The sequence below is a fragment of the Vigna umbellata genome, chromosome 1 (genome assembly GCF_029865625.1).
Source record: "Vigna umbellata cultivar VRB3 chromosome 1, Vumbellata_1.0, whole genome shotgun sequence".
Classification (NCBI taxonomy): domain Eukaryota; kingdom Viridiplantae; phylum Streptophyta; class Magnoliopsida; order Fabales; family Fabaceae; genus Vigna; species Vigna umbellata.
The window spans coordinates 12,866,754-12,882,431 of NC_142165.1; the positions used below are offsets into that span (position 1 = coordinate 12,866,754).

General features: G+C 32.3%; 2 protein-coding genes across 2 annotated transcripts; one reads left to right on the top strand and one right to left on the bottom strand.

Moving 5' to 3' along the window:
* Positions 1-502: 502 nt before the first annotated feature.
* Positions 503-5,767, bottom strand: LOC124821732 (uncharacterized). Its single transcript, XM_047293666.2, has 2 exons — positions 4,821-5,767; positions 503-839 (listed from the first exon to the last, which is right to left on the bottom strand). The coding sequence occupies exon 1, from the start codon at positions 5,670-5,672 to the stop codon at positions 4,836-4,838; it is 837 nt and encodes a 278-aa protein (XP_047149622.2). The 5' UTR covers positions 5,673-5,767; the 3' UTR covers positions 503-839; positions 4,821-4,835.
* Positions 5,768-12,013: 6,246 nt separating this feature from the next.
* Positions 12,014-15,558, top strand: LOC124821717 (glucose-6-phosphate/phosphate translocator 1, chloroplastic-like). Its single transcript, XM_047293655.2, has 5 exons — positions 12,014-12,908; positions 13,410-13,635; positions 13,985-14,207; positions 14,843-15,056; positions 15,240-15,558. The coding sequence occupies exons 1-5, from the start codon at positions 12,396-12,398 to the stop codon at positions 15,249-15,251; spliced, it is 1,188 nt and encodes a 395-aa protein (XP_047149611.1). The 5' UTR covers positions 12,014-12,395; the 3' UTR covers positions 15,252-15,558.
* Positions 15,559-15,678: the final 120 nt, after the last annotated feature.

A 15,678-nucleotide genomic window follows, 5' to 3' on the forward strand; every position in this document is an offset into this window, starting at 1 on the left:
CTAGAGTAATCAAATTGGACAAAACTAAAACATCCCACAAAAGTAAATTTAATTATTTAAAAGAGAAAACCAAACATTGATTTAAAACACTTGATATTATTGTTAAAGCTATGTTTAGTAAAGTGAAGAGAGAAAAATTAAGTGAAGAGAGAAGATAAATATAAAAGACCATTTTGAATAAAAAAAATGCTTTAGAAAAAGTGAAAATAAATTAAGAAACCTTGTGTTAGAAAATATATTACTATTAATTTATATTATTGTAATAATATAATATAGAAACGGACAGTGGAATGGTAGACAAAAATCAAGTGAAGCGCTACTCATTTCACTTGCATTAATCGTTTATATCATCCAAACCATAATCAGCCGTCTGTTAAAGATCATTCAATCGCATATACTTCCATCAAATATGTGCTGCGTCTAACCATTTTTTTCAGCTTAATGCAGCCAACTATACTAAGAAAAACAATGCCAAAATAAGTGCAAACAAACAAAAAAAGAATTGATCCAGAAGCATTACCAATGTCATATTATGTAATATAACCCAAATGGCACAAGGGGGTTTCTGTCCTACGTTCGAATCAGTACTATCTGTCTACGCGATCCGGCATTTTTCCCCTGAAAATCTACACGGGGACTTCTATGGTCCAATGCTCAGATTTTAGTAGAATAATGATTTCCTCAAAAACATAAAGCTGTTTCTAACATTACACATCCTCATCAAGACCAAAATAAAAAATCCCTAACAGGAGAGTGATTCAAGGTTGTACAAGCTGGATATTGAATCGCGCGCAAGATGTCCAGAGTCCGTATTTGGGTTCCGATTAGCAGTAAGAAACCTGTCATAACAATTTGAAGTCAAATAACCACATATAACAAGAAAAATAACGTACTATCAATATGCCGAATCCAATGTCTCAAATAACTTCCCAATAATCAGCAAATTTACTAATAATAAAGCAGTCCAACAATGACAAAGGTAAAAGATTTCAGTGATTAAGAATATATAGAGGATGATGGAGAAAGTAATACAAAATTTAAGCAAAATAATATTAAGCCAGAGATGAAGTTCAAGTTGTTGAATGTGACGAGGTTGGAACACAAACAGAGACAACACTGACACAATAACCACACAAAAATATTAGCAAAATTTATGCTTCGTAGATCATATAGAATACCAAAGATGACATCAACAAATATTCTTAACAATAGACAACTAACACGCAAAATGTACACTAACAATGTCCTCAACCTTGCCGAAGCATAAGTTAAAATAAGATATAATTCATTCCCTAACTAACATACAAATTTATGGGCCAAATATGGATTCCGGAGTAAACATTACGAACATATCAGATTACTGAACATATTATACATAGTATTCCAATATTCTATACAGAAACATGCTCCAACATGTATTATAAAAATACAAGGGCTACACTTAGTTATTTAAACCCACATCCTGTTGCTTAGTTATTTCACTTTCCTACCTATTTATCATGTACAGCTGAAAAATAAAACAATACAATAACTTCACTCCTATTTTACTGAGACAAATCAATATCATATAGATGGCAAGTGTTGACAAGCATTTTAGTGACTAATTGTTAAAAAGTGTAATTTAAACCTAACTCAATCTCACAAAATCGGTTTATAAGATAGGTTTACATCCACTTAAATACTCTAAATTGGCCTTCTTACTAGTCTATATAGAATTTCCAACACCCCCTCACGTTGAGGTATATATATCTCGTGCGTGGAACTAAACCTTAATGAATGATCCGATAGTGGGTGGAACGATATGCCCAACATACACAAATTTCGCTAAAATTGACTCTAACCCATGACTCTTATACCATGTTAAAAAGTGAACTTTAAGTCTAATCTCACAAAACCAGCTTGTAAAGTGAGTTTGCACCCACATATATACTCTAAAGTGACATTATCACTAGTCTATATGAAACTTCCAACTAAACAAACTTAACACCCGGTCTTAACCAAAATTGCCACATAATAAGTCCAAAGTTGATGACTAAATTAAGCTGGTGCAAAAACCATTATGATTGCTTTAAAATAAAGATAAATGAAGAACAAATAAAGAGGAGCAAAAGTCATGGTCACCAGTCCAAAGTGATTTAGATATTATAAAAAAGTTGCTAAGTCAAGAAAACAAGCTAAATTACATAATTCTTTTCAGTGAGACTAGTCCGGCATGCATAAATTCACAAGAGAATCTGACAACCCACAAGTCTCGATCATGTGGGTAGAATTGGGTAGACTGGTATAAATTCAAAACTTTGAGTCTGAAAATCTGCTGCCACAGGGCATGTATTTTTGCCCAAAACAAAAGAATTTTGTCAAAAGATGAAGGGTAAATTTCCTTAAGTCACACTGTACTGCTCATCTATTCATAATGCTAATCAATCATTGTTTGTCCATTACAGCAGGCAAATTAGTGGTTCACTGTGGAGTTACTGTTGATTGCCCATCCATATAGCATGTCAGAAAATGGAAGATCAAGGTTCTTCCTCAACCAACACTTTTGTCCTGAAACTAAGATCACACCTGAAATAGAACTTGATCTAGGGTAGAGACACAAGTTATATGAACAAAACCATGGTAAAAAAGGTCAGAAGACTATTAATTATGATTATGGTATACATTTCATTTAGATACTATGATGTGTTTCTTAATGAGGTACAATCTTGTCAACTAACATGTCAAGTCAATGAACGTTCTGTGACTACAAATGGTAAAAAATATCAGTAAGACTATTAATTATGGTTATGGTATACATTTCATTTAGATACCATGATGTATTTTTTAATGAGGTATAATCTTGTCAATTCACATGTCAAGTCCATGAACGTTCCATGACAATAAAATAGTCTTTACCTAGAAAGTGGATTTCAATCATAACTCAGTTTTGCAAACTCAGCCTGAGAAATTTACACTAAATTATACACTAAACATATCTCTAATTGATTTGAAATCTCAAACATACTCTGTCACACCAAGGCCTACAAGTGCAAGGTCTAATAGCGACATGAAGTATCTAAAAAAGCTTACTTGGATAGGTTCAAATACAATATTAGAAATCAAGTTTAAGTCTAATTCAGTATCATAAAACCAACTTAGCTAAAAACAGTAACAAGTTTGCAGAATATCAGAATTCTAAAGGAAAATCAAAGATTATGGAGACCAGAGATTCGAATGGCCAACTGTCATAGCTAGAAAGAAAACTGAGAAATGGTGGAAATGTTATGGAACAAGGGTCGGTGTTTGTGTTTGGCACTAAAGGGAACACGAACTGACCGGTAACAGAAAAAGTACTCCTACAAACAAACAGACCTACAGTAACTTTGATAGAGGGTGAAGAAAATAGTGAGAAATGATATACTAATGTTCTTTGGTTGAGTGGAAACAAGAGTGAGACAAAAAGGTGTGGAGACAACCCCTTTTCATTTTAAGCACAATTCCCTGCAAAAGGAAACAACTGACTCAATTTGACAGGCCTTTCGTGTGGGATACACAAACCAGAAGTAATTATACACAAGGTTCAAAATTGTGATCCACATCTGCAATTGAATCTGCAACAAAAGGGTTTATTGACTCACCACACAACCCCATTGAAACCACAACTGCAAATCTTTATGAAGCCATATACACGACATAGAACCACGATTATATGTTTAGTGGCTATTTCCAAAACAACATTGAATCACCTATACTCATTCACTCTACTTCTCTCTTCCTTCTTTCCATCCACCCTATTTATCTCCTAAACAACGTTTTTTCATGGTTATCATCGGTTAGAACTCATGTCCAAGGCTTTTGACTATTTACTCCTCTATTGTACTCAAAGCAGCGACTTCAAACTACAAATGCCATTCATTATTTGTAGAATAATCCCGATTCTCCACAACGTGTGCCACCACTATTTGGACTATTATACTAAAGAATACTCCTTCAAGAATGTAAAGGGAATGAGAAATAACTACACATTGTCTTACAACATTTGCATCGGTTAATATTTAATTTGCTTTCTTGGAGTGGCCTAATAGCAGATAGTAGTTGTAGTGAAGTTAGCCACCTTCACATTATTTGATGATTTCTCAACAGAAATACTAACAAAGTCAGCTTGGAACCTAATAGGCCACAAATAACTTGCAATATACGCATACCTTCCGCTATTCTTGCTAATCAAGATAGTTTAAAATAGTGTATCCAAAAGGTAAATTCAAAATTCGTTTATAGTAGACAGCACACTGTTCCTTACTCTGCAACTCATTGGTCACAACAAAATAATATCAATAGACAATTCCAATGAATTCAGAAACTTCATAACATGTTGATGTTAAATTTTGCTTCACTTTCAAACGCAAATTTGAGTTGGGATTTGTAATAGCTCCAAATATCCTTACCAACAAAAGTAATATCATCCACTAATTCCCACAATAACAAGGATCAAGGCCGCACTCACATTTTAAAACTTCGATGAAGGAAATTTTAAATTAGATCTTACATCAAACTTTCTGTTACAATAAACTCGTCCAGACATAAATCAGTTTGAACATTTTTCAAACGCAAACTCAAGCACAAATACAGAGGCACTCAGTCTCACCAAAATCTAAAAGAGAGGAATGAGAAAGACAAAAATTAGATCTTACATCAAACTTACTATTACAGTAAACTCGACCAGGCATAAATCAGTTTTCACAGTAAATTTTTCAAACGCAAACTCAAGCACAAATACAGAGGCACTCAGTCTCACCAAAATCTAAAAGACGGGAATGAGTAAGACATCAGATACAACCTACCAATCCATTATCTCGTTACTGTTGTTGGTTTGGAGGGTTTGGGGGAGGAGGCATGCCAGGTCGAGGAGGACCAAACACCGGAACACCGCTGCCAGGTGGTGGGGGCATGCCGGGGCGAGGTGGAGGAGGCGCAGGCATACCAGGGCGCGGAGGAGCCGGAGGTCCTCTCACCATCTGTCCCGGAGGAGGAGGTCCCATGGGGCGCTGTCCAAACTGCGGGGGAGGAACGGAGAACTGAGGTGGACCGCCACCAGGTCTTGGAGGAACAAATTGTCCGGGTGGCATCGGAGGAGGCGGACCCCTGGCCATGGGGGGAGGAGCGAATTGCCCTGGCATCTGCCCCGGTGGACGCATAACCGGCGGACCGCCAGGATACGGCGGCGCATTGAGCTGCGGTGGACGCGAGATCTGCGGCTGCATCATGCCCGGGGCAGGGCCGCCAACGCCGCGAACTGGGCCGGCGAGACCAGGCTGGGCCTGGACAACGGGAGCGGGAGGAATGCCTCTTCCGGCGGCACGACCGATGCCGGGGCCGGCGAGTGCGGCGGCACCGACGGCCTTTGAGCGGGACTCTTCCGGCGGAGGTGGTCCCTCGACGGTCATGGAGATGACCTCCTCGCCGCGGAGGAGTACAAGACCGAGCGTGCGGCGGTCCTCACGGTCGCCGCCTTCGGCTGGCTTCTTGCCCTTGGCCGGAGGAAGCTTTCGGAACTCCTCGCAGTCGCCGAGAACAAGGTTCATGTGGCGGTCGAATGCCATGAATTTTCCGACGAGCTGGCGTCCGTCCTGAATGGTGACGCGCATTCGGTAGTTGATGTACTGGAGCATCTTGGAACTCTTAGACATCGACATTTTGGAAGAACAAAAATTTCCCTCGCAGCTTCTTCAGTGAGAGTGTTCTAGGGTTTAAGAACAGTTGCAACTTCAGAGAGAGGGAAACATTGGATAAAATGCATCCCAGCTCCTTGTTATAACACTACTAAAATGCATCCCAGCCCAAGCCCAGAGCCCAAAAGCGTTTAAAAAAAAAAAAAAACAATCGTGTCTATTCATTTGCGCTGTCATAGTTTGGGAAATTGAAAACCAATTTAAGGAGTTACTTTGAAACCTTATTATTAACTAAATCTGAAACTATACAAATACAGTATTGTCTTTGAAACTGTTCAAACTCCTTTCTTATATTCTATTTTCACATATATTTTTATAATTTTATATATCTTTTCTCTTTTTGTTTTGTGGAAGTTTCTCACTTATGTTATTTCTTATATAATTAAATGGGAGTAGTGTGTGTTTGCATTGGAGTCGTGTTGAATTGAATATAACCTTACTTCTCGTTAGAAAGTGAATTTAAGAACATTTCAATAATAAACCAAACATATCTTTAATTATATTTTTTTTCTTTTAAAATTCTATGGATAAACTGATTCAATTTTACTTATTTTATTCAAAATCATTGGTTTATGTCTTTTTTAAGTGTTTTATTTTCTTGAAATCTCTTAGCCCCGTGTTTTATCTTATCTGGTTTGGAAAGTATGTCTTAATCTTTTTATTAGTATACCAAAGCTAATTTTAGATAGGTAGGTCTCGCAACCTAAGATTATTTATTTTATTCATACTACTACTAGACTTAAACATACTTTTTTAAATTATAGTTTTTTTTTCTCTTTTTTTCAGTTTATCTAAAATTACAATTGTTGTTTTAATATAAGTATCACACACTAGCCTATTATAAATATTGTGATATCATAAAAAAAGTAATATATAAGAACCTAAAACATAGTTAAATAGTAGAAATAATTTTCTATAAATGAGATTATGTTGTTGTATTATTAAAAGGTCTAATTATAGAAAAATCACTTAGTTCATATGATTTGTTGAATGATAAATCAAGACAAAATGCATGTTACAATGTCATCAATATTACTGTTTTATAAAGAAAAAAATAACAATAATCAATCTTGTCTCATATGTAGTTAACAAAGTTTTAAGTTTCATATTCAAGATATAGTCACTCTTAAACTTGGACATTGACTTATGTCCTACGTGGTTAAATTAAATTATTTGTGGTGTGATAAAGAGAATTTTAAGCTCTTCAATCGTCGTATTTTCATGCTATTATTATTTGTTTATATCATCGTTTATAACTAATGACATTTGTTATTTCAGTCTCTCTATGACATTTTTAAGATTTATAAGGTTCAATTCTATCCTGTTCAAAATGAAAGTTAGTCTATTTATATAGATCGAGTTTCATAACTAAATTTATTAGTGTAAAACAACATATACGATAAATATACGGATCATAACAAGTATTTTATAATTATTTCAAAAGAACTTATGTAACACATGACAATTCCTATAATTCATAATCAATATAAACAATGATGTTCATAATTTATAGTTGATTTTTTCAACGAAAGGTGTGTGAGATTGATGTAATTTTAGTATAATAGGATCTTTTAAAAATGTATTTTATATTTTTATTTATTGTATGTAATTTTATTAAATAAAGAATAAAATTGTATAATTAATTGTTTATGTTGTTGTTACTCAAAGTAAAGTATATAAAGTAATTTAATAAAAAGAAATTAACAATTATTAGCGAAGTAGTAAATACTATTACTAATATGATAAATGATAAGAATTTTGTAATTCAAAGAAAAATAACTTATATTTTATATATATATATATATATATATATATATATATATATGAAACAGTATGTGAATGTAGGTAATGTTGTTATAAGTGATTAAATTTTATTCTACGAAAAAAAAATTGTTATTTCACTTTTACCATAGAACATTTATTTATTTATTTGGATTTGGGTGATCCCTTTTATTATGATATAATTAGTGAATGATTTTTCTAATTCTTTATGTCTCATATGGGTTTGATAATGTTGATTTTTCATCTTTTTATTTATTTATGTTAAGTTTTGTAAATAAAATTAACCTATTTATAACTTTTATCTTATTTAATCCTTGAGTCGGTATTGTTTTTGTAACATTGTTTTATGTTTTATTTATTTTGTGTTTGTTTTATCTCTAGTATCAATTTGAGTATGTGAAATAAGTGAATAGGAAAAAAATTTGGTTGAAAAAACAAGTTAGGTTTCAAGAAAGCATGATTGAACAAGAAAATATTATTTTTAGGCAAAGGAAAATACTTGCATTGGGTGTCATAGGAATTGTGCCTAGCTCCACAAAGTCATAGAACCAAGTTGCAATGTTGTCTAGCTATGAATAGCATAATAGTGGTGTTGGGCGCCTCCCACATTTGCACAGGCTGATGTTGGGCAGCTAGACTGGTGTTAGGTGCCACCACATTTTAGAGAGTCACCGTTGAACGGTCAAAGTTAGGCGTCACATGCCAGTGATGAACAGTGTTAGGCGGTAATTTGACAACGTTGAGTGGTGCTCTAACAGAGACCGCCCTTCTCTCGATCTGAATGATGGCGTCCAATGGTCTTGAGATGACGTCAAGCGATAACAATGCTCAAACACGAAATTAAGGCATTTAATCACATTCTTCGCGAAGGTTTTCATTCATTCCCTGTTTTGCATGAGAGATAAACACTTTAGATGTTTGGGAAAGGTTTTAGGAGACCATCAGAGGTGTTAGTAAACTCTCCCTTTCCTCCTTGAGTTTCAATCTTCACCCCTTTTGAACTGAAGAGGGATATGAGTTGTAATTTGGAGTGGTGATGCTAATGGGAGACGCGATTAAATCTTGGAGAGTCTGTTATGTGCCTTGGGAAATGACCTCTATATTCTTTATGATTTCAATTTTGTTTTTATCTCTTCAATTTGTAAACCTTGAGTTCTCAACCATGAAGTGCTAAATCTATTGTTGATATTAGATGTAATAAACTAAATTATTGTGTTTCTAATTTATATGTTTTTTCATTTCAATATTAGTATTTGATTTTTATACTTAGTGTTTGTTGTAACTTAATTACCCATGCTTATTGTTGGTTCTTGAGGTGTTGGAAAATGTTTTTAAATAACTAAATATAAGTACCTAATGAACTTTATGTAGGGATGGATCATCATTAGTAATTTTAAAACTCTTGAACTTAATGTATAATTTAACTTGATGAAGATTCAAAGAATTTGAACTTGATGAGTCATTTTATACTCAAAGTTACCAAGAATGAAATTTGAGCATATTTGTGAATTGATTTTGACTTCAATAGTCAGTATATAAGTGTGTACCCCTTATAATTTCATTAATTATTTACATAACTCAAACTTTGCTTGATTTGAGGACACGACACATACTTTTGAGTAGAAATAATCACAAGAATCACTATTCTAAATGTCTCCGTTGAGGTAGGAGTCCCTCTTTATAACCCAATAACATAAATCTCTCTTCAAGAGTTAGGTTCAATCAAAACAATAAGATCATTTACAAAAATGATAAAGTAAGAGAGTTGAAACTGTAAAATAGTTAAAAATACATTATAATGAAGTAAATGAGATATAATCTTAATAATTATAAATACATAATTAATTTTAGTTATACACAAACTATTTAATACAAACCTCAAAAAAGTTGTTGAGTGAGTTTGTCATTTATCTTACAGACAACTTCAGTTCTTAAAAAAAAATAAAAACTCGTTCCAAAAAATAAAAATTTGTGTCATGTTAAAAATACTTTAATTTAAAATAATATTACATAAAAGTTACATGAAATTATGCCATAAATACAAAACTTTACAATAAACTAATTCCACTAAAATTATGATCGTTACATAACTTTAACATAAAAGAAAAGTTAACTCAGTTAAATAAAGTTAAACAAATTCATTTTAACATATCAAGAAAACATGATATAACTTTTTAATAATGAAATTATGCAAACTTAATATTACTTGCATACAGTAAAACTTGATATATTCATAAAATCAAAATAAAATTGCATCATTTACATTAAAAAAAAACTAAAAATAACACTTACATTAAACATTTCTTTTTCTTATATTTGAAAATTGAGAATCAATTATATTATGTTTATTTGTATATAATATAATATAAAAATATAGGATAAATAGTTAAATAAAATTTAAAATATAATAATAATAATAAACATTATTATTATAATTTTCTCTCTCTCTATATTATGTGGTTTTGTTTGTTATATAAAAAGTAAAACAATTAAATATGTTATTTACTGTATGTAATATTGAAACTATGATGATACTGTAGTAAAAAACAGTAGTTATATAAAATAGATTATTTTTATAATTTAATTATACCTATGAGTATTTCATTTTTATCTATTTTTTTCACTAACAATTAGTTATTATTTTATTGTTGTTTTTCACTATAATTTAATATTTTTTGTTGTTCCTTATAAAATTTATATTGTAATTTAAAAATATGCTAAAAGTAAAACAGACAAAGAACTATAAAAATGCATTTATATATAATTACAAACTATAATACAGAGAGATTCCTTTGTGTACATATTTTATTTATAATTTTATCTTTTAAGTATTACTTTTAAATAAGAAAATTAATTTTACCTATTTTATCTTTTAATTGATTTTTTCCATTTTTAAATTTAACAATTTTTTAAACTTTATCGTTTTTTTTCAAAATTTAATTATTTTTTAAACTAAAATAACCATTATAATACAATAATTAGCTAAAAAGTTAAATATTTTTGTAAAATTATGCACAATTTTTTTTATAATTATAATCATATAATATTTTTTCTTTGTTATCATAAAAAATTTATTTATAATATATAATACTTCTAATACGTTAGTAAATAGTAACGTTGATAATGTCATCACAGTAACTATCATACTTCTATTAATTATAATATTAATAATAATAATAATAATAATTATTATTATTATTATTATGTTAATAACAAACAGTGATACATAATAATAACATAAATAGGAATACTACTGCTAATAAATAATAATAATAATATTATTAAATAATAATATTGAGATTTAAATGAGAACATTTTTGTTTTTCCTCCTGGAATATTCACTCCTGACATGACACTGACATTATTAACATTCTCATCAACCTTGTTATCATTCAGCTTTTGTTCTTTTTATTCACTTTCAATAATCCTACAGTGTCATCTTATCATGCCACCTGCACGTGCCACCATTTTAACTCAGTCAAATCCACGTGTTTATTTCTTCTTCTCTGCCACATGCATAAACTACAACAATATCAAACATGCTCTCCACCAATCTCGCTCAGTAAAATATTCATTTTTTTCATTAATTTGTCAAATTTTACATCAGCATCCAACTTTTTTTATATTAAATAAATATTTTCCACATATAAAAAATTTATAATTGATTACATACTAAAATTTAGCTATAATTAATTACATGCTAAAATTTTGTCAACATATATTGTTTTTAATTTACATTAATTTTAGGAATTATTTTTTCGTATAAATATATCTTTAAGAATTTTTTTCATTTCTTCTTGCAACATAGTATAAAAGGTAATTCCATATTTATGATTTATTAAAAAAGTTCACATTTATTTTTATCAATATTTTTTACATTTTTAACAGCTCACTTTTACTTTATCTCTAAATGGAATGTGAATAATTTTTAAAAAGAATTTTCAACAGTTGGAGATGATCTTATATTAAAACTTCATAACTTATAAATCCAAAATACAATTAGCATATTAAAAAATATCTATATTATAATTTTAAATTTTAATAACTTACACAATCTAAAATACTTTTTATGAATTTGAAATTTAGTTATTGTGCTTCTATCTTATCATTTTCATGTCTTTATTATATTGTATTATATAGAGCCTCCAATCTAGTTTTAAGAAAAAAAGTATAAAAAATAATTTGAAATAAAATACATGATATGATGGGTTATAAAAATAATTAAACAAGTGCTTACAATTAATGAGTATATATAGATAGATAATATTTCTGATAAAGTAGATGAATGATTTCTTTTTCAGTTAATAAATATAAATAATATATTTTTCTGTTGCTAATTAAATGCTGTATAAACTCGTAATATACTTAAATGTGGTATCATTATAAGCATTGAAAGATTGAATCTTTCACCCTTTTACTAGCCGCGAGGAACGAGACAAAGGCTTTTGAAAAGGGCAAAAACCAGCAAAGCAAGTGCTTTTTCGTCCTCTTCTACTAATTCCCAAATCCCATTGTCGAGTTTTTAGCATCATTCCCCGAACAGATTCCAAATGATTTTACCCTTAAACAGCTCATAATATCTTTCACATTATGTGATTGATGTTTTCTAGACTTAAATATTACCTTAGCACTAGCAAGCTTCTGTGTTTCTGACACAGTAACTTTGATTTAAAGAGCCAAATCATAGAGACATTCTCAAATCTCATAATAATAATAGTGCTCAGTCCGTGAGATTTCACTTCACGGTTCTGACACTGACACACTCGCACGGGATCCCTTTTTCTGCTCGTCCTTTTGCTGATTTCCTCTTCATTTATTAGCGACCCATTGGGATTTTGATTGGGAAGTTTAGTTTTTTATATTCTGGTTTTTATTGGTTTTTGCCATTTCATCAGTGATCACACCATGATTTGCACGGTGAAACAGCCCGCCATATCGATCGGAGCCTCTGATGTTTTGCTAAGAAAGGGTTCAACTTTAGCCTCAGCTAAGTCATGTTCCCTTGTTGTCCCTTCTTCCCACCCAAGGGAAAAGACTGTGAGATCTCTTTTGTCAGTGCAAAAGCCACTGCACCTTTCATGTGTGGGGTTGGGGAATTTTGTTAGGTCTTCGGTGAGGCGTGAACGTGGTGATTTGGGGACATGTAAGGCCTATGAGGCTGAGAGACCGGAGGTGGAAGGGGCTGATCCATCGGAGGCTGCTAAGAAGGTGAAAATTGGTATATACTTTGCAACCTGGTGGGCTCTGAATGTGGTGTTCAATATTTATAATAAGAAGGTGCTGAATGCGTACCCCTACCCTTGGCTTACCTCAACACTCTCCCTTGCATGTGGGTCTCTCATGATGTTGATCTCTTGGGCCACCAGGATAGCCGAGCCTCCCAAGACCGATCTTGAGTTCTGGAAGACTTTGTTACCTGTAAGTTAGTGACTTTTGTTTGTATCCTTAGAAAAAAGTTTATGAAAGAAAGTGAAAGCATGTTTTTGTCTGTTCATGTGTTATATATGTAATCTTGGTTTTAAATTGTGCTCATTGCCACAGTTTTGTTGTGATTCTGGATATTGTGGGAAATTGCGAATAAATATGGTTTGCTCATAGCGACCCAAGAAAGCTTGATGTTTTCTCTGAAATCACTTTTTAAATATGGAATTTTATTCCATCTATTGGTATATGTGTGTGTTTTGACTTTGATGATTTCATGAATAAAAGAGCAAAGTTAATTCATTTAACCGTGTTGAATTGGGAGGAGCTTTATTAGTGATTTTTTTTTCAATGATGAAAAATTAAGTTTTGGAAGCGGAAAATTCACTTTTTTCTTTCGGATTCAATTCAAATGAGAACTTGCATGGTTTGGCATTTTCTCTGATTATTAATATCTACAAGTAGACAGGACCTCAGTGTTTGATGTTTTTCCTTCAGGTTGCTGTTGCACATACAATAGGACATGTAGCGGCAACTGTTAGCATGTCAAAAGTTGCAGTCTCCTTCACCCACATCATAAAGAGTGGTGAACCAGCTTTCAGTGTTCTTGTTTCGAGATTTCTTCTGGGTGAGACCTTCCCGGTGCCAGTCTATCTTTCCTTAATTCCTATCATTGGTGGATGTGCACTTGCAGCTGTTACTGAGCTCAACTTCAACATGATTGGTAAAGAAGTTGCTTTTCTGTTGCATTTTTGTATTTTGTTGTTGAGCATAGTATAGAAGTCGGATATGCTAGAATCAATTGATGGAAAGTATTGGTTAAGGCAATAATAACAGAGTCCCCTCCTCCCCCTACTCAAGTCAAAAATGTTTATTACCTAACTTCTATTTATGTATTTAATTATTGTGTGTTAATGCTTGTGTTAAGACATCACTGTAAAGGATGATTTACTGCTACATAGTACACTTCGGTGCTTATGTTGTTACCAGAGGCCGTGATGGAATATATTTCTCATATTTGTTTTCATGCCCTCTTGATTTTGATTCAATAACTGCTTTATTATATATTTCAGGTTTTATGGGGGCTATGATATCGAATTTGGCATTCGTGTTCCGTAACATATTTTCAAAGAAGGGCATGAAAGGAAAGGCTGTTAGTGGAATGAACTACTATGCGTGTTTATCTATGTTGTCTCTTGTAATACTCACACCTTTTGCGATTGCCGTGGAGGGACCACAGATGTGGGCAATTGGATGGCAAGCAGCTCTCTCTCAAATTGGACCTCAATTTATATGGTAACTATAACATATATAATCTATCTGATGTTGTTGTTGATTCTGTGTTTTCATAAAGGTGATATCTTGAAATTGTCGTAAACTCATAATATTTTCCCGACTACTATTGTCTACACTGCACAGAAATTGCAATTTGTTTGATGTTGATCTACAAGACATAACATGAAGGAAAGGTGGATGTTGTTGGATTGCTTGTTTTATGGAGTTGCTATGTAGATAGCAGATGTATGAATTTGATGGTTATGTACTATCAAAATAAAATTTTCATCGTTGATCAAACAGAAATTAAACATATCCAATTTGCTGGTTTTTTATTGGATGATAATGTGCATAGCCTCTTCTCTCTGTTAGTGAGAGTGCTGTTTTTAGTAGAGTGAGGAGAAAATGTTGACTTAATAACTTTAACTCTGTGTACTTTGAGAAAGGAGAACATTTTCTTAGTAACCATTTGACTGTGATGTTTTATGTGAAACCTGATTTACGTGTTTGGGGTTTCAAACAGAAAACTAACTTGAGTTCTTTTGTTTTTATTTTGAGTTATATCCATTGTTCTTGTTCTTTCACTTGTGGTCCTTAAAAGCTTGTGTGCTTCTTCTGTCTTATGATTGTTTATGGCTGTTACCTGTGCACAACAGGTGGGTGGCAGCTCAGAGTATATTCTATCACCTGTATAATCAGGTGTCGTACATGTCTCTGGATGAGATCTCTCCTTTGACATTTAGCATTGGAAACACCATGAAACGCATATCTGTTATAGTTTCTTCAATCATCATCTTTCACACACCAGTTCAGCCTGTCAACGCTCTTGGAGCTGCTATTGCCATCCTCGGAACCTTCTTGTATTCACAGGTACTATCTAGATGGGATTTTTTCATAGTGTGACATTGATCTGTTGATTATAGATGAAATTTTAAGGTTTTAGGTGAAAGATGGTGTGATGTTCTTCATATTTTATTTTTACATTCTGATAAACACATTGCCTATTTTGAAAATAACAATATACATAATCTCTCATTCTACTGATTTTTGCAGTCAAAGCAGTAGAGTGGAGGAGTCATAAAAGTCACTGATAAGGAAGTCTATTATGCAAGGTGGTAGATGGATTTTGGTAAAGTCTGAAGGATCCGACACTTTTGTCTATTTCTATGTGAATAATAATAGTTAATAATGATGAGCTTCTCAGGAACATTATCATTAGAGATTATTAGTTTTTCTGCTCCTTCTCTGTGTCTAAATTATCATCAAGTTTGAGGAATAAATGTGTGTATTTGTTTAGTCTGAGATAATTTCTCAAAAACATGGTATATTATAATAAGGTGACAATGATAATATGAAATCTACGTTGATGTTCCTTAAAGTTCACAAAACGTATTCTCGTACCAGTATAATTGTGAAACAGCGACATGCTACTCTGTATTGGAACTTGACCTTGGAATAGCATCCTTGAAGATAGAGAAGGAGGAAGCAGCAA